General features: G+C 41.2%; 1 protein-coding gene across 1 annotated transcript; it reads right to left on the bottom strand.

Annotated features, from left to right (window-relative positions):
• Positions 1 to 4,751: 4,751 nt before the first annotated feature.
• LOC121264828 (60S ribosomal protein L12) lies at positions 4,752 to 5,571 on the bottom strand. The gene has a single exon (XM_041168132.1). It carries the CDS (start codon positions 5,435 to 5,437, stop codon positions 4,937 to 4,939), a length of 501 nt encoding a protein of 166 aa, XP_041024066.1. The 5' UTR covers positions 5,438 to 5,571; the 3' UTR covers positions 4,752 to 4,936.
• Between the last annotated feature and the right edge of the window lie 19,132 nt (positions 5,572 to 24,703).

The raw sequence follows: 24,703 nt of genomic DNA, 5'->3' as shown, positions 1-24,703 counted from the left end.
TCCAGCAAATTCGTAGCCACAAAATGGCCACAAAATCACGACAAAATATGTACAAAAATGACAACAAAATAAGAACAGGCTATTATTTTTTACGTTTTCTTCTTCTCCCTCTACTTCCTCACAACACAATCCAGCAAAATCGCAGCCACAAAATCACCACAAAATAACCACACAAATCACAAAATCACCACATAAGATGTACAAAAATGACAACAAAAAAAAAAAAAAAAAAAAAAGAAAAAGAAAAAAAAAATAAGAACAGCCTACGGGCTTCGGCTTGTTGCGGGGGGAGAGAGAGAGGTCTGTGGGGGAGGAGATCGACGTGGGGGAGATCGGCGTGGGGAAGGTCGCCGGTGACTGGGCTTGGTGGTGGCTCGGTAAAGGCGACTGACGGCGCTGAGAGGAGCCGAGGAGAAGAGAGATCGAGAGAGAGAGAGGGGCTTCGCTCGAGCTTCAGTCGTACCAAGCTGTGGCTGCAACTTCAGATGAAAGCTCGCAGTCGCATGCGCCCCCCTCTCGCTCTAACAAACGCGAGGCTCGAGTCGAGAGAAAGTTGAAAATTTTGAAGGAAGTGAGTGCCAGAAGTGAGGGACAGAGTCAGGTGCAAATATATTGGGTAGTTTTAACTGCGATTTAACCACGGTTACAAAATTTGATTGACTGGGACCTTAAACAATTGTGTGTGGGGTCCACTCTCACTTTTGGGGTTTTTAATTTTTAATTGGTAATTCATTTAATATGGTGTTTATTACTTATTAGAGTAAATAGTAATCATCTTCTCCAAATGGCAATACACGACTACATTAGTAACGGTTGTTGCTGGCCATTTTAATTTCCAGAAAAATAGTATAATTACTTTTTGATTATTTTTAATCATTAAACTGTTTAATATTGAAATAATTTATACAATTTTAAATGAACAAATTTTGAAGAGTACTCCTACGTTTAAATAAATTACATAAAAATAATTTTATAAATTGATACAGTTTTATCTGATCTGTTAGATTTATTTTATAATAAAAATAATTTTATAATATGATAAATTAAATTAAATTACGTTAATTTATAAGATTATTTTTATGTTATACGTTTATGGTTAGAATATTTTTCGTATCTAAAACATTACTCAATAAGATCACAGTGACCTTATCTTGTAACCGAACGCTCATACCTTCATGCAGGCTGCTGATATTGATGAAGAAGGGCATCTCTGTGTATACGATATATACAGTGTCAGAAGAAGTTGTGCTCAGTTCCACGCCTCTGCTTCCTACTTCCTTTCCCCCTTGGTGGGTCAAAAAGTAGAAAGAAGGAAAAAAAAAAAAAAAAACTGTGAAAATTAAGGATAAAGGTAGTCCTGCGCAGTCAACAGGAGCAACGTACAAGTAATGACCCCTGCCCAGCCCAAATTGCAGTAGCTCACTCAATCTTTTTTGACCCATATATCTGCCAATGTTAGAAAAAGGTAAATGAATTAAGATGTACGTATTCATTTATTCAATGATAAATTATCTCCTTTTAACTTTAAAGTGGTAATAAATGTAAACAGTAATAAGTATTATAATAATAAACAGTACTAAACAGTAAAATAAATAATAAAATTTTGTTAAATATTTTTAAGAGATCAAAATTATATAAATAATTATAATTTTTAATATAATTTAAATCTCATAATATTTTTAATTAATTAAAATTATTTAGATAAAATGATTTTTTACTATTATAATATTTTTAAAATTTTTAAAATAGAAAAGATTTACTTTAATAATGAAAAATGTAACAGTAATATAGAAATAAAAAATTTTATATTTATGCAGTGCTCCTTGCATCATTGAGTATTGTGGTTAAATTCTACATAATTCATATATTTTACTAAGAAAACTATTATTAAAATATTTAAAATATTTTAATTTTTATATTACTCAAATTACTGTAACATTTTGTTTTATTTTCCTGTTCCTGTGCATTAAATTATTAATTAATTAATTTTTTTTTAAAAAAATATTATTTTTACACATTATATTATTTTTTTGGACAAATCATTTTCAATTTTCAATTAGACAAATGGGCAAACGTGATTTGCACGTTATATAACTGCTAGTATATATATAAACGGTAAAATAACCCTGAGAGAATTTTTAATAGAAAAATATTAAAACGTAGCTTTTGTATAATTTTTCACAAATCTATTAAATAGAAGATATTTCTTTATAAAATAAATTGTAAATAATTTTTCTTATTTTATAAAATTTTCTCCAGTTAGAATTTAATTGTAAAAGGAGCTTTTCGTTTTATAATTCCGTGTCATCTTTTCAACTATCATCTTCAAATGTAATTCAAAAAAAAAAAAAAAAAAAATACTCATAATGTTGTAAAATAAATTGTAAAATAATTATATCGTTTTTTTTAAATATTCTCCACTAAAAATATCAAAAGGAGCTGTCTATGTTATAAATCAACATCATCTTTTCAACTATCATCTTACAATATTGTAAGATGATAGTTGAAAAGATGATGTTGATTTATAACATAGACAGCTCCTTTTGATATTTTTAGTGGAGAATATTTAAAAAAAACGATATAATTATTTTACAATTTATTTGATATTTACATAAAAAGATCATGAAAAAGCTATTTATGATGATGGGATGAAAATGATTATAAGGCTAGTGCATGACATTTATCTAAAATGTAAAGCAATTTCAAACTTCTGTTCAGAGGCATCAGGAATATTACTACGGAAGGATGCTCGTTATTTGCCAAATTGAGTGCACTATACCATAGATCAACACAACAAGCATGATTATGAACGCACGCCACACAACGAGCTTCTTCTGCAGCAATTGAAAAGGCAACCATGCTTCAACTGAGAAAATAACTAGGACATGCAAAATGCAATGAAAAGAGCAACCCATTTAAAATGACCAAATTCACATACGTTAGCTCCAAATTTCTTAGCAACCAAAAGATTGTAGAGATTTGAGTTGCCAATGACATGGGGAATACTCAATATTTCCAAGCAATATCATTAATGCAACTGCTCGGGACTCTACAATCAGCAACATGCCCAAAACTTTCTTCACAATGCTCCTTAGAACTTTTAAGTCTGAGAAAATGGATATGTATCTATGTATGTAACAAATGCTAGGAATCCAGCATAAACACCCAATATAATTACAAATCAAGATATAACTTTAAGCAAACGCAATAGACACCAGACACATACCCCCAATACCGCACGGTTCCCTCTGTTTCTTAGGCACCTAGTGAAACACGGGTGCCAACATAGCAGCTCCCAGCTCAACTCATAACCTAAGCCAGATGGAAAAGCCAGGTTTCCTCCAGATCAAAATCAACAACAAAAGCACCACATATTTAACCGAACTGAATATATTTGTTTCAGTGCATCACTCAATTCTAGATTCTAACAAGTGTAAATTTACTATGGATAGACATAATTACATTTAACCTCCACGAACTTTAAAAAGTACAATCAAGTAGTTTGAAATAAATTCATGAATTCTTATAATGAATTGGGTGATGCAGTATGATCTATGATACCCTAGTTACATAATCCTCTTCCCATTTTAAATCAATCGTCGAGTGGTCTTTATGTAACAGACTAAATTGATACATTCTGAAAGGAAGGGTTTGAGATAAAAGAATGAGGAAAGATTGAGAAGTTCAAATAAATGATGAAATGGCATCACTTGAAAGGTTCCCCAAAACATGTTTAATATATCATTAAAAATCAGGGGGGAGATCTAATTATGGGAAAGTAATTTTTAAATGTACCCGTTAAGGAATCCTAAGATAGTAGAAGGAAGCCCCTAATGTATATACAAATTTGACGTATGGCATTCCTACAGCTCTCACTAATAAGTATACACAATTAATCTACGAAAATAGACCTACTTTTAGCTGGAGGCAACAAGGTTGTAAGAAACAAGACTAAGATAGGCCCGAATCCTTTAAACTCAAATAAAGGAAAGCGAAAAATCGGATTCGGCCTTGTCCCTATAACAAGTTCCAGGAGAATATGGCAGGGGTCAAAAGGAAATCTGGGTTATTTGAAGCGGGGTCTACGTAGAGTATTGGTGTAGAGACATCAGTAAAAAATGCACACAAGTAAAACAAAATTAAAAAATGCAACAAATTTAATTTCAAGCGATAAAGTAAAACTGAACCTCACCAGCTAAGCCAAATTTAGTCATAAGCAACGCTATTGACACAAACCCAATCATTTAAAAAGATGTGTAAAAATATGACATCTCTTCCAATCACGAGTGATTATATTTTTCTATAAGGCTCCATGGAACCAAACCAAGGCCGTGGAGTAAACCCCAGGCACACCACAATAGCCATAACAACGAAAAATTATTAAGTAATCCGAAAGTATGGATTACTTATCAATGACATAAAAACTATTCACTTAAGCACTCATTATTAATGACCCACCATCATAGTAAGTATTCTGAGACTCTAATAATAATTCCATAACGGTATGTCAGTTAATCCAGGATAAACTAGTGCAGAATCGAACTATGATATTTGAGTCTACGGTTAATCCAAAACCAGCCTTTGGTGGTATTTGTCCGTGCCTCAGCCACTTTCCATAATTATGTCATAATACCATGTTGCCATAAATGCAAATAAACGATCGAAAGGCTTCATGTGACGCAAGACTCAGACTAATTTAAAACAGGGACTACGTGAATCTAATGACTACAATGTCAGCTCGATGATGCCTATTAGAAATGTAAAAACTCCAACATTTCATTCAAATAAAGCATCCACAGCAGTTCATGAAAATCACTCAAGCTCCGGAAGCAAACCCTAGCATTCGGAGACGTGATTAAAGACACAAAACCGATAAGGATAAGAATTAACTTCAAAATCCAAAACTGATTAATAAAATTAACCCTCACAATATTTATCAATCCAGAGGTATCTCGACGTCACCGTCGGTGATCTCCTGCTGTAGATCCTTGGGGTCCTTGCCGTCGACCGTACATCCAACCGAGACGCAGGTGCCTAGAATCTCCTTGACGGTGCCACTAAGATCCTTGGCCATGGATCGGTGCTGCATAACCTTGGCGATCTCGATGACGTCGTCGAGGGAGATGTTGCCATTATGCTTAATGTTCTTGGTCTTCTTGCGGTCGCGCTCGGGCTCCTTCAGGGCCTTGATGACGAGAGCGGCAGCAGATGGAACAACCGAGACCTTGGCCTGACGATTCTGGACAGTGAGCTTGACCGTCACACGGAGGCCCTTCCAGTCCTTAGCCGTCTCCTTAGCTATGTCCTCTCCGATCTTCTTCGGGGAGAGACCGAGCGGTCCGATCTTCGGGGCGAGTGAACTCGCCGCGCCCACCTCGCCTCCGGTGACTCGGACGTAAACGTCCACAACCTGGGAGGGGTCAAACTTCGGAGGCATTCTTTGCGACGCAGTGGGGTTGGCTTTGCAAGGGTTTATCTGAAGAAGGCGACTATGGTTGGTGCTATGAGAGAGTGGCTCAAAGAGATACGGTGTTGGCTTTAAGCTCTTCTATATCCTAGGGTTTTGCGAATGGGGTGTGTGAATTGACAGAGTTCTCCCTAGAAATATTAGGAATTCTCGCACGTTGGGTTTATACCTTATGGCCCGTTAAATGTACTGTCGGATACGTGAACTCAAAGCCCATTAAAAAATCTTAGTTGTGGAGCCCTAAAAAGTTTGAAAAGTCACGGTTGAATACCCCAAAATGTCCGGTCCATGCTGCGAGTTCGGCTTCACTTTCAGACCTTTTAGAGCACTCAATAGCTAAAGAGCAGTGCTACAGTCAGGCACAAATATGTGTATAGGGGTGTCAAATCGTGTTAACAGGTCGTGTTCGTATCATGTCAAGACATGTATATTATACTATATAGGTCAACTCTAACCTGACCAGTTAAGCTTATCGTGTCAAGATCTTAAACCCTAACACGACCCATTAACATAACGGGTCGTGTCGTGTCAACCCGTTTTGATTCGTTTATGTAAATGGATTGAACAGACCCAAAATTAACCTTCTTGATCTAGTTAAGTTTAGCATAATTTTATATAAATGTTAAAATTACTATATCTATAAAAAATATAAAACTAACTACAAATCTAAAATTACAATTCAAATAATAAAAATATCGAAATTAAAATCTTAAAATTTTTATTTTTTAGGTATAAGGGTGTAATTGTAACTTTAACTTTCTTAACGGGTCATAACGGGTTGACCCGTTATCAACCCGTTAAGCTATCGTGTCTTAACAGGTCAACCAGTTTTGACTCGAACCCGTTAAGGCTAAACCCTAACCCGCTTTTATCGTGTCGTGTTCGTATTAGGTTAACGAGTCATGTCACATGCTGCCACCCCTATATGTGCCTGCCCGCGAACTCCACTAACACATCAGCTATTATATATTTTTTTTTTTTTATAAAAGACAGCTATTATATTAAAAAAAATAAAAAAGGAAGAAAATGAAGAAAAGAAAGGAGAAAAGCGGGAAGAAGCAGCTTTTTGTTCTCCCATTTAGTTTTGGGCACAGGTCCTTGGGGTATTTTGACCCTCTTCGACTTGCAAAAGTGGAAGAAGTTTTTTCATTACAGTGGAAGAAACAAAGTTCCAGAAAATGAAACGCAACAAATTTCATAAATTAGATGAGTCGACAGATCTTTCATATTCAAATACTAACTTGCAGAAGTTGACGTGATGGGTTTCAATTCAGATGTATTACCATATATGGCTAAAACAAATGCTAATGAATATACACATGTCAAGTAGGAAAGAACATGAAGGTCAAACCAGATAGAAGGAAGAAACTCACATACAAAATGAGAAACTCATAAACTCATGCATATGATACACACAAAAAGATAACCATTAACTCCAGGAAGCATCTAAATGTAACTCACATCCTAAACTTATTTTACAATATTTTATCTAAACAAGATGTAATTGACCATAGAGATTTCGAAATGCAAGATGCAATATGCGCGCTGATCTCAACCATATTTATATAAGAAACAAGCTGTAACCTAGGTAGCTAGCTCACTAATTATTTTTAGGTATGACTTACATGATATAATTAGCAATCATCCAATTATATTGGAACTGACAGTATTGAATAATTTTTGACATAACCATGCAAAATACTTTAATGTTATTCTATGATGCAAATCCTTTATGCATGTTTTTAATTTACTTCTTTTTTCCTGTTTGAATAACCAGACAACAGAGTTTTTATAATGATAGGCCCTGGGTGTACTAGTTCTTGATTTAATTGATTATGCTTGAGTGTCTGCCTGCTTTTGAAAACCCTAAGGATCGGCTTCATAAAGTTTCATGTGGCAGTTACAATAAGAGAATCAGTTCATTATCCTTCCAGTCTTGGGCGGCCTATTGATTAAAGCTGGCTAAACTAATTAATTATCACCATATTCACACAGCACAAGAATGGCACACCATACACGCTAGCTAGCTAGCTATCTAGTCGCGTAGCTAAGCTACTAATAATTTAGCTGCTGGATGGGCTTGCTTCCTCTTAATTGCTTATGCTTGGTCCATTGTTGCATCAGTACTGTGGAGTTGAATCTTTATTTGTAGTTATAGTTTTCGTTGTCTTTATCAACGTAGGGTGGTGCATAGATACAGAACTGGAACGCGTCCGTGCTAGTTTCTGAATATAGTACTCTGAATAGCCCGGAATGCATGCAGAACCTCGGCTTTCCTCTTGAAGATTATCATGTATAATTCAATCAAGAAATGCTTTCTGGGCTATTCATGTAATGGTAGCTTTCACTGGATAGATGCACATATTGGTAATCTTAGAGGTTCAATTTCTAGGTGCACATACGTGAGAAAGAGACAATTAATTCAATAACGTCTTATGGTAAATTTTTGCTAAACATTTTATCAAACACATTACATGCATACTGGTTTGCATAGTTCGAATGGCATCAATTACCATATTCAATTTTCATTTCCTTACAACAACATAAATTGACAAGAAATAATTCCCAAAACAACAAATTCGAGGCAACCCAACAACATGGAAAAAAAAAAAACATAAAATTTAAGCAACCTTCAAGGCTCGGAATCGAAAACATACCAGAGGCAAAGGCTACGGAGGCTGGCTTGAGAAGTGAAGGGGAATGGAGTGTTGTGCACTATGGAGGCGCAAAGAGGAATGACGGCAACAGAGAGACAACGAGACGGCGAGAGGTTCACCGTTCAGTGCGTATGCTGGTAGGGTTCTATGGTTCAGAGAATGGAAGAAGGAAGAAGGAAGAAAGAGAGAAGGGAAGAATGAATAAGGAAGAAGGGAAGGGAGGTCCTGCGTTTTGGACACCTCTTGTGATGAAATGACGCCGTTCCACATTAATTTCTTTTAGAAAAAAAACTAGCTGTAAAAGGATGTACATCTGGATTTTTTTTAAAAATTCAGAGTCGGAGTTTGGAGCTTCTTGGAGCTCCGATTCCGACTCCCTATTCGGAACTACTCCAAACTCTGACTTGGAATCGGAGTGAATGTTGGTTGGAATCGAAAATTTCAAAATTTTACACAGCCCTAATTGAACCAATTCATCCGCCATCTCTGAGATTACGTTCGAAGCACCCTATTCTTTGCCCCAACAACGACTCCACCTTGCCCTTCATAGAACAAAAGGACATTTCAGCATTTAAAATTTACAATGAAGTGATTGTTCGTAAAGAGTTTTTCTTTATTTTATGTAATTCCAATAATGGTTCTTTGGGTTTTCAAAAAGAGTTGTACGACCTTAGTCTAGCGAAGGACAAAGCTTGGTTTAAGTAAGAAAATTGAAACGAAGGACAAATTTGATTCCTTTTACAATCAGAAATTGGTTACTTTGCTTTTCCATTTAATTTTATAATATTCACAAAATAAGTACAACGTTAAATGGAAAAGTACAGTGACCAACCTTACATTAATTAAGACAAGTTACAAACATCGTTTTTATTTTTAACCTTTTTCTGATAAAAATAATAAGGGGGAGACTAAGGTCATTTGGTAATACAATTATTTTTAAGTATTTTAAGATATTTTCATATATTTCCTTCTTAAATATCACTTAAATATAAAATCCTTTTGTAACGACCCGATCCTATATTATTAGAGATAAATTATGAATAGTTTTATTAAGCTCAATAAATGAATTAAAGCTCATAACAAATTTATCAGATAAGTTATATTTATTTGAACCTAGAGTTGATGCACTATTTTTTTTTTTAACTCCAAGCTAATAAGTGTTAGACTCCAAACACTATTACCATTTTGCTTTTCTTTTCATAATAAAATTCCTAGCTGCCGAATTTCCTTCTATGAATTTCAACTACCCACGAATCTACTTCTACTCCATGCACGTACGTCTCTCTTTCTTACTAGGATTTTCCGTTGGTCTATATATAGAGGCTCACTATGTCCAACCAGAGCCAATATTCGAGCGTGAACAACCACCAGCCTCACGACACCAACCATCACCCTTCCTCATTCACAACCCATAATCAAAAGGAAACTAGTGATATACAAGAGGCCGAGCATCCTCTGTTTTAGCCCCACACAATAGAGCACCCAAACTAGCCACCTCCTCCACACCATTACCGCGTAGCTGCACCGAGAACCATTAAGACAAAGCCCAACTGTGACCAAGCCACTGATACATGAACAGACCTTGTTCTTCACACAAAAAATAGAGCACTCAGAGACCACATAACCTAGGCTTTTCCAGTGTCGGACCACTACCATACGTCAGAGACAACCCAGTTTCGACCATTTCCTTCAACGTCAGTGGCATTGTAAGTCATCAACGCACTTGTAATCGCCCTCTGCTCCTCCCGACATCAAGCTCTCTCTCTCTCTCTCTCTCCCCCTCCCCAATATAGTTTTATGTCAATGGGTCATGAACTTAGCCTAAACTTAACGTGGGCATGCATGTGTAACGGGTTGCAGGTAATTCGAGTGACAACTTTAGGTACAAGGTCCTAAAGTTCGCACGGATTTTTTAAGGGTGCTGATATTTTATCTTAAAATCAAGAGAAAATAGGCTCTTGGATGTGGAAATATATTTTAGGGTTTAATCGTGTGAATATAAGGAGAGTGATGATTTTAGGTTTTGGGGAATATAGGTTATTTTAGTATCTTAGGTTATAATTACAAAGTCGTGTTTAATTAGAGATTTATGAAAATTACTTGCATATTTTACAGGTGATCGATTTTGTGATGGAGATATCAGAAAGCGCCACGAGGTAAGTAATTTGATCACAAACTACGATCATCACAGTTTAGCTTATATAGATTATTATTAGCGCTAGTTCTTTGATAGCCATTTTTATGTACCACTTATGTCATATGCAAACATGTCATCCAACATAGCATACGATCATGTTATTCCACATCATGTTCAGATTCAGAAATTATAATTATATATGTATTATGTCATGCATCTTATGTGCATAAGACACGTAAGCTATCTTAAATTCAAGTGTAAGATAAGATCAGATCAGTTAATCAGATGGTCATTTAGATGCATGATACCAATGCAGTTTAGATCAGGGTGGATGTGCAAGCTATGAACTCAAGCGTGGTCTACCATAGTATGCCCGGATACTAACAGCAGCTCCCCTTACGGCCGCCGAACGTGGGGCCGATGCACAACCTCGTACACAGGGTTAAGTGTGTTGGCCAGTCATACTAGTCAGTTAAGTCAGATCAGCCAGTTAATTCAGATAAATCAGTCATACATAATATAAACATCAGTATGAAAAATCATGAATTTAAGCTCTTAGTATGAAAACCTTATATTTATTATGTTTACGTTGTGATTGATTTCTTGCTGAGTCTTTGACTCATTTTTGTATATTATTTTTTTTATGTTTTTAAACTACCTGAGGTGATGTCATTTATGAGGATGAAACTGCTGGATAGGACTTGCCCCAGGGAGGCGAGACAAAGGCTTAGATAGTTTATATCATGTTTAGTTTAAGATTTAAGGTTTAAATATATTAGTTTGATAAGCACATGAGATTTTAGTTTTTTTTTAATAAGTGCTTCCGTAGATTCTATTTTAGATTTTAAGTATTTAGTAAAGTTTGTTTTCTTTATAGAATCATTCGCATTTGCCATGTTATTAAAAGAAAATTTTTTAGTCAAGTTTAGTAGCACACTGACTCCCCGAAAATTTTAAAAATATATTTATTGGGGAGCAGGGTATTACAACTTTTAATTTTAAATTTTTAAAATTTTCATCTAATTATTATAATTTTTTCAAACTCCCAAACAAAACTCAAAAAATAATACTACTTTTTTTTAAAAAAAAAAATTCAAAAAAAATCTAACATTAAAAAATTATATTCAAACAATTTTTTAACTTTATAGCATTTTTATTCAACTTTTTTCTCTTATTTTCCAAAAGTTAATACAATATATTAATTCAAACTTTTTCGTTACTATTTATAAATATACTAAAATATTCTAAGTATCCAAATGGGTTGTAAAGGTTAGCACCCCACTCTATATTCAGGAGGGAGCCATTTAAAAGGGACCTAACTAAGGGGTTGGGAGCCACAATTGATCCATTAAGACTAACTCATGATGTCATAATGAACTTTTAGTAGAGGCGATGGCTAGCAAGGGATTGGCCATAGATGCGATGGCTAGCGGGGGAAGAGGAAATTGGAAATGAATTTTGGGTAGGAGGAGATAGAACGCGTGTTTTAGGTTATTTGGTGGAGGAAAAAAAATCCAGAGGTTTGCAGTGCAAGGCTTTTAACATTGCATAGTACTTACCATGATCAACACAAGATGCATCTACATTATTAGTGTTAACGTCGTGTTTCGTACACCTTAAGACTAAGTTTCGACAACTCAGATATTAAAAAAAGGCCCTGCGCAAGGTAAAAAAGAGTATGGCTTTGAGAGGACGGTCTCAGGACAGAGTAACCTCCGATGCCAAAGTTAGTAAATATTCTTGGAGTGTAGTAAATAAGTATGAGAGTCTAGGGACCAGAGAGATATTTTCGTACCTGAGATATGCTATTTATACTACAGGCCTGAGAAGCAAACAATGCCCGTTACCATGACGTCTGTGTTATTGTTCATTGTGTCAAAGTTTGTATTGTTTACTGTGTTAGAGTTTTTAAGTGCGGCGTGGCCCTGCGACGACATCATTAATGTGGTATGGCTTTGCTACGACATCATTTAATGTGACGTGTTGTCCTGGTGGTGAGCCATTAATGCGGCGTGGTTATCCGCATTCCTTCTCTCAGTCTATCTCCCTTATTGTCCGTTCATGCATTCTCTGTCAGTAGATCAATGGTTCCTCATATATCATGCCTGCTTTATGGGCGGGCACTCGAGGCTTGGACACTACCCGAGGCGTTCTCAGATCGATGAGTCACATCCTCTACAGCACCATCCCTCCTACATGTCATGTACAGAGGAGCCTCCTAGTGGGCCGAGTTAATGGCTTTCTACTTCGGGCCAGGCTTAGTTGGGCCTCTTGGGCCTTGAAGGGAAAATCTCCTTACAGTTACTCCGCTAATTCTCACCGGACAAGTACGGTGGCAATTTATCATCATTTGATTCTTCTGCCTTCTTACCAAGGCCGGGAACCTTACTTAGGTTTTCTGAGATCCGGGAGGCTTCTGGGGATTGGCATTTCTGACGGCGTTCCTATCTTCCATGATGGGCTCACATTTTCATAACATCTTTTCAACCTCATTAATGAAGGGGTGTCAAGCGTTTTTCTGTTGCTTCGTAAACCACATTCCTTGAATCTGAAACAACAAATATCCTTGTTACCATAGTGCCTGAGAGTCTAATTGTCACATTCTTTTTATAAAACGTGGGAGTGAGACCTAGTTTCCGCCTATTGCGTCGTGATTGTCCTGCTATTCTAGTTCTCTTGATTTTTCTTCTCTTCGATCGGTCTTCTTTGCTCCTTTGTTTTCTGGTAGTGATGGCCTCTGAAAAATTCGTTCAACCCAACGTTTCCAACGGGGGCTCTATTGAGACTGGGCCATTGTTTTTGTGTAGCGAATGGCGCTCAACTACCAACAAACTAACGCTTGCCTCCTTAGCCCTCACCTACCAAGTACTAGAGTGCACTTCCTTCGAAGTTTTTGGCTCTGATGAACGCACCATCGATGCACAGAGTCATTCCACTAAGGTGGCCCTTTACCCTTCCATGTTTTCATGCGGCTTGAGACTGCCATTCCCTCGTCTTGTTCGTGACCTCCTGCATCGCCTTGGCTTGGCCCCTTCCAAACTGCACCCGAATGCCTGTAGATTATTGATGTGTTGCAGCATTATCTAACAGCGGGCTTTGTTAGAGTCCTTCCCGAACGACGCGGACCTTACTAGCCGCAAGTTTCTTCTTGCCCATAGGGTGCTACGTTTGAAGGAGAATGTCTGCAGTTTCAAGGCATCTCACGCTTTATTCACCTTGGAATCGCAGTACCGTAAAGTGAAAGACTAGTCTACCAAATTTCTCTTCCTATTTGGCTACAGATAGGAGTTTCCGGTAGGCCAGGTGAACTGCCAGGAGTTCCCAATATGGATGAACTAGGGAAAAGAACCAGAAGACAAGGTTGTGCATCCTACAACCACTCCTTACGAAGCGAAACGCATTACGATTGTGCGAGACTGGGTGTAGAACCATCCTGACAATGTTTTTTCCGAGATCCTTCTTTTTTAGAAGAGTTTGAGAAGCTTTCTACCTCTTTTGGGACACCTTCCTTCTGGTGATGGGCGGGTTGCTTCGTGACCCAAGTTGCTCTGCCTCGGAAGCGTTCCTCATACTTTCCTTTGCCGGACAAGGGAAAGAAAATTTGTCGAGATAGTGTTTAGACCGAGGATAGGCCTCTTCCTGGGGTACATGACTCCTTAATATGGGGAGAGGCTACCTTGGAGGCCATCCCTCCCATTACTATGGTAGTTCCGGCGCAGGTTGTGGCGGGCGAGCAGTTTTCCCATGGTGCCTCTACCTGTGGTGACTGTTGAAGTGTTTGGGGGTGAGGTTGAGATGGACGCCATCGTCCAGAGTATTTTTACGTTTACCACTCCTGATGAGGGGTAACATTCTTCTTCATGGATCTCTCCTCCTACTTCATCCCATTCGGCCATCGGGAGTCATTCTCTTGAGGTGGTTAATGAATGGGTGGAGGTTACTTCTAGAAACTGCGCGGAGGCAAGAGATCATACAGGAAGTAAGTCCCCTCCAAACGTTGCCATCCTCAGGGTTGCGAAGAGTCTTGCTGTGGATTCTTTTGTCCAGGCCGCATTCCCAGAAAGGGAGAGTCCTTTTCTGCATATTTCGGTTGACAAGGGTCCGGGGAGTCCAATCATTGATCCACTCATCCAGGTGGAGTTCCCTGAAGGTGGAGGCTTCGTAGGTGATGCAAACGGTGAGGATCCGAGTGATGAACCTCTAGGTCGGGTTGAGTGTCCAACAGGGGTAACTTTCTTTTGGATGCTGCGATCGGCTATTGTTCGGGGGTTTTGAGTGGAGACGCACTTGCTCCCGCTGAGGTTTCTGCATGATTGCCTGAGTTTTCAGCCCTTGCGGACGCCCTTTCTTCTTTATCCCGACTGGCCATGGAGAGGAGCCGAGAGGAAGCTATTGGTCGGGTTGAGTACTTGTCTGACTTTTTTTACGAGATTCGACCGCTTCTTCCCCGTCTTTTTCTTTTTTCTCTTTTCCTTTTTCTTAGTCTTTTCTTTATGTCGCTAGGGCACTTCTTATCTTGCGACTTCCATTGTGGATGATCGAGGGGCCGCCATTCAAGAGAATCTAGACCATGCTCTTGGTGAAGAGGAGGAGAGGGAACAGTTGAAGCGCAGCCTCAGGAGGACGAGACTCAACCTATCGAATGAGTGCAAAAGAGCAAAAAGCTGGAGCATTGTTGGCGGAAGCACAAGCGGAAGTGGGACGAGGAGAAAACCCGATTGGAGTTGCTTAACCAAAGTTTTCAAAGTGACTTATCCCGAGCGTGAAAGGAGAAGGACCAGTTGGAGCAGCTGAACTAGAGCCTTCAAGACAACTTATCCTGAGTGTGGGAGGAGAAGGACCGGTTGGAGCAATTGACCCAAAGCCTTTAGGACGCCACCTTCTCCTTACAAGGGCAGCTGAGATGGTTCTCGGAATTTCGCGACGAGGTGTGGGGATGCAGGGTTATTGAATGCCGTAGATCAATGCGGGCATTCCTTCTGGAGAGTCTGGAGCTACATTCAAGATCTTTCACCAAGTACCTTCAGCAGCTTGCACTTGCAACAATTCCTACTGGTGAAACATCCTTTTTTTAAACCAACCGTGAACTGTTAAGGAAAGAGATGTCGGATGCTTTCCATTGTCCAGTTGCACCTACACTGGCATTAGTGGAGCTGGCCAACCTTGCTCCTGTTGCCACTAAAACCGATGTTCCTGGCACTGAGGCTTAAAGATTTTATTTGTTTCATTACCCTTTCTCTTTTTTTTTTTCGCCCTCTGTGCAAGTTTCTACTTTCTAAAAGCGGCCATGGATTGTTAAGTTGACTTGCCTTGTTGACTATTCAGCTCCCTCAGGCCGGGTAACGGCTAGAGACCCAATGGCCTTTAAGTAAAGGGAATAAATCTCTTATAGTTACCTTGCTAATTTTTTTTGGACGAGTCCGAGAAGAATTCTTTTTATTTCCTTTCACCTTATGCCTTGCCTGGTCGCATGCTGAGTGACTGTTCTCATTTTGCATACGTGGCAACACAGTGCAAATTAGGTTTTCCGCATTAAATGGCGTCCCTTTGATTTTCGCTTCATGGATCTTTTTTTTTTCTTTTACTGGCATTAAATTTGTACATCGTATCATCGGCTTGGTCCCTGAATTCCCGCAATGTCGCGAGAGTCCGTCTGGCTTGCTCTGCCATAAATTGGGAGCATGGCCAGACCCTTCCCAAGAGCGCCACCAAGATTATTTTCTCATCTTGGTCGCCAGTGGTCATACGCTCTTTGTTAAACTGGGCCAAGTAGGATTTCAGGCTTTCGTCCTCCATTTGTTTGATAGTGAGGAGGTATGTAGTCGGACGCTGCCTCCTCCGACTGGACATCAACTGGGTTAGGAACAACTTGGCTAGCTCGCCGAAGCTATCCTCCATCCAGGTGCTAGTGACCCAAACCATACACGTGCCAACCCTTTTAGGGTCAGCGGAAATGCCTCGCAAGCTATTTCATTAGGGACGACATGCAGCATCCTGTGAGCCCTGAAGGTTTCCAGGTGCTCGAGGGGGTCCCACTCTCCCTCATACATCTCCATAGCAAGGACTCTAAACTTCGGTGGCAAAGGAACCGCCATTACTTCTTCAGTATAGTGCAGACTTGTGCTTGTGAGCAACTGGTCTATTGTTGACGACATACCCACTTTCCTTGCTATTTTCTCATATTTCCCTTTGAGGCTACGAAGCTCGTCTCGCATGTTTTTTTGCTTCTCATCCTTGTTGAGTCCTGCATGTGATCCTGCGTGCTCTGTGTCGTTGGATCCTGCCCGCTGTCTTGCTCTCTATGAGATTTTTTGACTTCCTCGTTCTCTTTGCATAGCATCTCCACTTCGCCAGTTAGTTTCATTACCCACTCCTCCATGGTTTTCAACCTTGCTTCCACGACATCTCTCATATCTCTCTTGAGTTGTTCGGAACGGGTTGTCACAGGCATGAGAAGAACATGCAAGATCTATTACGATTTCACAGACGGCACCATTGTTAATGTTGTGTTTTGCACACCTTTGGGCCAAGATCCGATAACTCAGGTCTTCAAAAAGGGTGCAAGGTAGGAAAGAGTATGGCTTTGAGAGGACGGCTTCGGGGTCGGGTAACCTCTGATGCGAAAGTTAGTAAATATTCTTGAAATGTAGTAAATAAGTAAGAAAGTCTAGGGATCAGAGAGATATTCTCATACCTGGAATCTGCCATTATACTACAGGCCTGAGGAGAAAACAATGCTTGTTACCATTACGTCCGTGTTCCCCGTATTGTTTATTGTGTTAGAGTTTGTACTATTTATCGTGTCAGAGTTTTAAGTGCGGTGTGGCTCTACGACGACGTCATTAATGTGGCGTGGCTCTGCAACAACAACATTTAATGTGGTGTGTTGTCAGGGTGGTGAGTCATTAATGTGGCGTGGTTGTCCAACTTCCTTCTCTCAGTCTATCTCCCTTCTAGTTCTTTCATGTATTCTCTGTTAGTAGATCAACGGTTCCCCTTATATCATGTCTGCTGTGTGGGCGGGCATTCGAGGACTAGACACAACCCAAGAGATCTTCAGATCGACGAGTCTCATCCTTTGTAGTACCATCCCTCCTACAAATCATGTACAGAGGAGCCTCTTAATGGGCCGAGTTAATGACTTTCTACTTTGAGCTGGGCTTAATTGGGTCTCTTGGGCCTTGAGGGGAAAATGCCCTTACAATTAGCATGTTTGTTTATAACGACAAGATGGAGATGGCTTGCTTGATGTTTTCGAACCACAAAATAATCATAGGATGATTAAAATATCTCAATTAAGAACATCATTATTGGACCTTCACACACACACACACATTGCTGTTTAAAGGATTCGCATATTAATGAACCATGATCTTGTTTTAAATATTTTTAGGATCTTTCGGTATGATTAGCTTATAAATATATATCTCATTATCAATATATACCATTAGTTATATATATGCCAACTTTTTTATTATAATATTCATGCAGCATGAAGATGACCTGTTATACGTATACATATATACATACATACATATACATATATATATATATATATATATATATATTAGTTTTCTTGGACAATCCAAAAGTACGAACTGTGAAGACCAAATCTCTTTATGATCAAGAACGGAGATTATTAATATATTATTGTTGCAAACTATTCATTTTATTATAATTGGTCATCCTAGAAGATTATTTATAATCCATTAACGATGTCCCTAAGCGGCCAAAAAATATGGAAACATGTGAATGTTTACATGTAGTGAATGATATCATTGGAGTAATGTTAGATACAATTATGGATTATACAAGCGTTATGCACTCCTTTTGAAAATGAGTGAAGTTCACTATTAAAAAATTAATTTTTTAATATAAATTTCTACTCACTTTTTTTCAAAAGAAGTGCACAACACTTTATAATTTTTATTATAATTAATTGTTGTTCCTCGTTATTTATTTTCCTCCTATGCGCACAGTAAGATTCATAAGTAGGGAAAAAAAAAAATAAGAAAATTGATTTGTACAAACTCATAGTGTGTAAGTTCTGCACTCTAATTACAACAGATTTTATAAAAATAAATTTATAAATTAATATGATTTTATATGATACGTTATATATAGTTTATAATAAAAAATAACTTTACAATTTAACATATTATATTAAACTACATCAATTTATATACCAAACTTATGCAACTTAAAACTGATTTAACGTTACTTGTAAAATAATAATACAAGACATATATCTCTAGTCCCTAAAATACCACCAGCTGGCAACCTTATAGAACCTTATAGCATCCGCATTCGGATGCCAAAAACTTCTATTTCTCTAAATTTTAGATAAAAATTTGAATTTTGGGCAAAAATTCGTCCCCCATCTATGCCCTATTTTAGAAAAGGCTTTGGAATGTGTATAGTAGCTCCTCATATTTAGGGGCCGTTAGGATTAAGAAACTATCTCATTTCATCATTATGATATTTTCAGATTTTCACACAAAATATAATAAACAATTCAACTTTTTTAAATCTCAAAACAATAATAATATTCTAATAATATTTCATTCAATTTTTAACTTTCATTTAAAACTATTTCATCTCATCTCACTATTCAAATCACACATTAGGTAGTCACTGTTCATCCCTAAATCATTTTTTATAAATATTTTTTTCTAACAAATAAAACAAAATTTTCTTTCAATTATCTGTACTTTCTCTCATGCTCATATTTGCTATAGTTGAAATTTGAAAAAAACTGTGCTGATCCAAATTCTTTTTAAATGACCATTTCTGAAAATATGATTTGTTTTTAAAATATTATTGCTATGAAAGGACTGATTTTAAAAATATTATCACTTAGAGAGATAAATAGTTTTAAAAAAACCGTTATAGATGAATGTTGATGTCGTGTTTCGCAGCCCGAACGGTTTCGCAAAGCCCAAGCTCCCAGGTATCTGCAACTAAGAAGAAAGTGAGGCTCCTGTGACCTCCGAGATCACTCTGATGCCTAAGTCAGTGGATTTCTCTTTGGAGAAGGAAAACACAATGCAAAATAAAGAGTTACGTAGGTTGAATTGAGCTCCTCCCATAAGAAGGTTATCCCCTATTTATACCTGAGTCGGGCCTTTCAGTCGAGGGAGATCGTGGCGTGTCAGATGCTAGGCCTGCCACCACCCATTCTCTGTCGCCTTAGTGGGGGTTAGTCTGCGGCCTAATGAGGGATTGCGCCGTGTCTGTTGTCCTTCGTCTGTGTGGCCGCCACACCTCTGTTATGCTAGGAGATGTCAGATTGCGGGTGAGCCGTCCTTGGCTCGTGGGACACTCCACTACGTGCCAGATTTCCTGACATCGATCTGGGTTGGCTCGTGCCTGAGATTCGGGACTCTGGGGTCAGGTGCCTGATGATGTTGTGCCCACCCGATTTGGTAACTTGATTTGCTAATTTGCAGACCCTGATCCTCCCGGACCTTGAATTGGCAGGCCCAGATAGACCGGGCTTGCGCTTACTTGACTTTCCGATCCTCTCGCCCTGAGTCCTTGGCTTCCTTACTCGGGCCTGGGCTTCGTGGTTCAGCTTTCCTAGGCTTGGGCCATTCAAAAATAGGCCTTGGCTTTCTTAGGCATGGGTCCTTCGAGAGCGGGCCTTTCCTCACAGTACCTGGCGAATTCCTACCACGGACACGTGGTGGGAATTCCATCCTTCCTCATCCTGGTCGATTCCTTTGATCCCCGTCGCTTCGGGTCTTCTGAAGCCCTTCCTCCTGCTGCTTCTTGGAGATGACTCGGTGTCTGTCGATTCAGCTTCCCGAGGGTTGATGAGACGCGCGGGCGGCTCCTCGTTCCTGAGGGTTAGTAAATGCGTCTCTTCGCTCCTGCAATTGTCCCATTTCTCGAGGCTTGATGAGACGTGCGGGATGCGCCTCTGACTGCCTTGACACCTTTCTGGTGTGTGTCTTACACTCCTTCGCCCTTCCGACTGTCATTCGTGCCGCGTGGCGTCGTTTCACTTCCCAAGCTTCCTCCCGCTTGTTTTCTTCGCTATTTAAGCCATTCATCCCCCCAAGTCTTTATTTCTTCTACCTTTGCCTTCCCGCCTGTTACTTCGTCTTCTTCATTCGCTCTCAGTTTCCCTACCACTCTCTCCTTCTTCACTTCCTTTCATTCGACAACCTTCTCTTCGCACACTCGATGACTTTCATGGACGTCGCTACTCCACTCTATGGGGGGAGGCGTTGGGTATCCTCCGTTACTGGTGCTGACCTTAGAGCATTTCGCTCTAAGTACGAGATTCTCTCCTCCGTGGTTTTGGAGATGCCACAGAGTGAACACATAGTGGGTTCCGACAGCATTGAGACGAGGGTACCTTTGTTTCAGTTGATGTTCACCAACGGCCTCCGCCTCTCGTTCTGCAGTCCTGTGCGGGAAGTCTTGAACTTCCTCGGGTTGGCCCCGGCACAGCTACACCCCAATGCGTGGTGCCTCTTGATCTCCAGTTGCATTATCTATAGGATGGTGCTAAGCAAGACCCCCAAAGAATATCCTAACTTGACGCCAAGGGAATTCTTCTATGCGTATCGGCTCGTCTACCGCCCGGGCAACATTATCAGCTTCCAAGCCCGATCTTTCGCTCGCAAGATAGCTTCGCTCGTACAGCGTCACTTGAGTATCAAAGAGTGGTCGCGCAAGTTCTTTTTCGTGTCCGGCCAGGCCTAGGAGTACCCTAATGGGGAGGCCCTCACCAAGAGTTCCCCGTCTAGGCAAGTTGGGGGTACCCTCTATTAGCTGAGAGCTTAGAGCTCACTCTCAACCAGAGGGAGGAGGCCCGATACAAATTGGTTACGGCCTGGGTGAGGGCTCATCCCAGAGAGTTGAATACTGACATCATACTCTCCGGCGAAAACATCCATGGCTACTTGTCATCCCCTGATCGCTTGTACGTCGTGGGAAGGAATTTCCTGGGCAGTGTCCCCCCTCATGAAGTCTGCCCCTGGCCGAAAGAGAGCCACAAGCCCTTCTGGTGGTCAGGCCAAACGGCCAAGGGTGCGGCACGACTCTCCCCCACCGAACAGCATTGCCAGGGGTTGGAGAGTCTGGAGCGCGCGCCCAGTCGTCTCAGCGGCAGGCATCTGCCTGTGCAGATGCTCCGACCCCCTCGTCATGGGAGACCACCTCCTTCCTGAGGGGCCCAGTTCCTACCGATGGTCCTTCCGCCTCCACCAGCTCCCACGTCGTGGAGCCCTCTCAGAGTCCGCTGCCTCACTTTGAAGAAGGCTTGGAGGCTTGCGACCTTCAGGCGGCCTTCTTTGCCTCCCTAGTACACCCCTTTCCCCACGAGCCCAGCTCGTTTACAACCTTCTCCTCCTTCGAGGACACTCTCCAGGAGGAGACTGCTGCTGCGTCTACTTGAGACGACTCTCTGATTGGGCTATGAACAGCCGAGCTACCTCCTTTCAAAAATCTGGCCCTCGGGGTAAGTGAAGACGAGGGAGATGATACCTTCCCGGGATCCAGGCCGCGTGAGGGGGTGAGGAGCTCTTCGCCCACCTCAGGTTCTGCGGGTAGCGAGTTGGCCCATCCCGAATCCACATCTAGACGAACGTTCCCCGGGGCGAGGCGGGCGACTACGGTGACTCCATGCATGAACTGGGATTGCAGGAGACAGAGCCCGGTCCCTTCGAAACTGGAAGCCCTAAGGAGGGGCCTGGCGGGTCTCCCCTTCAAGAATAAGAGGGATGGAGTGTTGGGGGTGACAATGCCGAGGATTTGGTTTTGAAGCTTCTCCCGCCTCAGTTTGGATCATGGCGGATGTTGCTCCCTAGTCATCGATCTTAGCGACGACGAGGAATCCCTGGTTTCGACTCCAAGGGCTCCTGGGTGGTGGGACGAGACTTGGGGATCTCTTCCCAATTTTTCTTGGCAGTTGGTGACTGCCGGTCCCTCATCCTCTTCGGAAGCAAAGGGCTCACTGCCTCCGCCCTCAAGTCTGGATCAAGCCTGGGCCGACGCTATCGAGCGGGTCGGCCACATGCTGAGGCCCTTGTTTGCCCAGGTATGCTTACTCTTTCCAAAATTGCTTCATTCCTGGCTGCGATTTATGTTGTCTGTGACGGAGCATTTTTTTTTCTTTCTTTGTTGCTTCCTGTCTTCGTAGGCCACAGACCAACTTGCTGGCACGATCGGGAAAGAGCTGGGGGAGCTGGAAGAGGCCAATAGGGGGCTCAATTCCTTAGGTCGCTTCGGTTACTTTAAGTTGAAGCGAGCGACCCGACGGGTAAAGGAGCTAAAAACTGAGCGGAGGAATTTGTTGAAGGAGATAATGCTCCTTAAGGACCAGAACTAGGACCTGAAAGTTGCTGTTGAAAGGCAAAAGGATAAAAAGAAAAGGTTCAAAGGCCTCTTTCACGACATCGAGCTAGAACTGTCTCGCCTGACCTCGGAGAAAAAGGGGCTTGAGAAGGCCTGTCTTTCCTTCGAGCGAGCCTTGATCACCCGGGAAGCTGAGCTGAACGCTTCCCAGGCTCAGTTGGAGTCGGTTCAGGAAGAACTGTTGAGGACCCAAGGAGAGACAGAATCCCTCTAGAAAGAGGTTGAAGAGTTTCGCCAGGCTCGGGCCTCTGCGGCTAGGCAACGTTCGAGGTTGTTGTTTGAGACCTTTTGGCATTCTCACGAAGACCGACACTTGAGGGATCAATTGTGACTGGCGACAACTCGGGTCGGCGAGCTTCCGCAGTCCGGGATCCAGAAGAATCTCGATCTTCTGTCGCGCGATCGGGAGATTGCCAACCTGAAGTCTCAATTGGGCAATGTCGACCGGTTTGCCAAAGAGATCCAGTCCCGGATCGCGAATACTAATGCCATCCGTGATGTAGCTTGGTCCTACGGCTACAACGACGGCCTGAAGAGAATGCATCAACACCTACTATAGCATCCCGAGCTGGACCTACGCGCCTTGTCCTTAACGTCTCTGCCTCCTGGTCCTGAGGAGCCGACCTTCATTAGAAATTATCCCCCGTTCCTCCCTGGCGGTCCCTCAGCTCCTCCAACTTAGCGATAGGCTTTCCGTGCGCCTCTTGTAACAGTTACATATGTATTATTTTTTTTGTTTGACGGGAACAGCCCCTTGTCCTCTGTATATTTTGATAACAAAATTTTGATAATGCAAAGGACTTCGCGCTCTAGATTCCTTTCTCTTATACTTTTTCCCTATTTCATTTTCTTTGTATGGACTCAACTTAGTGGGGAAGGGGTTCTGTTCTGAGTCCTGGGACACGGAAGGTACTTCGCAGCTTTATCGAGTCAAGGGACTCGTCTTTTTGCGAGTATAAGGACTCGACATAGTTGGGACGAGGTCCGGTTCTGAGTCCTGGGACACAGAAGATACTCTGCAGCTTTGTCGAGTCAAGAGAGCCGTCTTCTTGCGAGTGTAAGGACTCGACTTTTTATCGAGTCAAGGGACCCGTCTTCTTTCAAGTGTAAGGACTTGACCTTTTATCGAGTCATGAGACTCGTCTTTTTGTGAGTGTAAGGACTCGACTTAGTTGGGGCGGGGTTCGGTTCCAAGTCCTGAGACACCGAAGGTACCTCGCAGCTTTATCGAGTCAAGAGACCCATCTTCTTGCGAGTGTAAGGACTCGACTTAGTTTTGTTTGTACAGTAGGAGATTTGCAAAAGAACGTTTCATCATTCTCATACATTAGCAATTGATCGTAGATGCTGCTGCCATATATGAGGTGTGATAAAGTCTCTATATATAGAACTTTTTCAAGTGTTCAGCATTCCAGGGGTGAGGCAGGTCGTGCCCTTCACTGTCTTTGAGGGGGTAAGAACCGGGTCGGTTGCTTGCCATGACTACGTAAGGCCCCTCCCATCGCGCTTCCAACTTCCCTTCTTCCGGGGTGGTTACTCCCGCTTCTCTTAACACCATGTCACTCACTTTAAAAGACCGTGGCCTGACCCATTTGTTGAAATATTGCTCTACCTTTCGCTTGTTATTTGCCGTTCGGATAGCCGCTTCCTCCCTTCTTTCTTCCAGGGCATCCAGGTTCTCTGCTATGCTCTCATTGTTCGTGTCTGGGTCAAAGTGCTGGAAATGGAAGGTGGGCATCCCGACCTGTACAGGAATCACAGTTTCACTCCCATAAGTGAGAGCGAAGGGTGTTTCGCCGGTGGGGGTTTAGACAGTAGTTCGATATGCCCAAAGCACGCTTGGAAGCTCTTCAACCCATGCTCCTTTGTGTGCCCTAATCCATTTCTTGAGGGTGGAGAGAAGAGTCTTGTTGGTTGCCTAGGCCTGTCCGTTGACCTAGGGGTGACCCGTGAAGGAGTATTTTACCTTAATCCCGAGTTCCGCACACCATTCTCTGTAGTGTGCGCAATCGAAATGCTTCCCTTGTCCGAGACAAAGCTCTGTGGTATGCCAAATCGGCAGACTACCGACTTCCA

The sequence above is a fragment of the Juglans microcarpa x Juglans regia genome, chromosome 5D, assembly GCF_004785595.1.
Source record: "Juglans microcarpa x Juglans regia isolate MS1-56 chromosome 5D, Jm3101_v1.0, whole genome shotgun sequence".
In the NCBI taxonomy this organism is placed as follows: Eukaryota; Viridiplantae; Streptophyta; class Magnoliopsida; order Fagales; family Juglandaceae; genus Juglans; species Juglans microcarpa x Juglans regia.
Note: the sequence above shows the minus strand (reverse complement) of the source record. Positions and strands in the feature narration are given on the sequence as shown.

Bases quoted from the DNA above. Each gene is read 5' to 3' on its own strand.
- LOC121264828 (XM_041168132.1), bottom strand. From the start codon at position 5,437: ATGCCTCCGAAGTTTGACCCCTCCCAGGTTGTGGACGTTTACGTCCGA.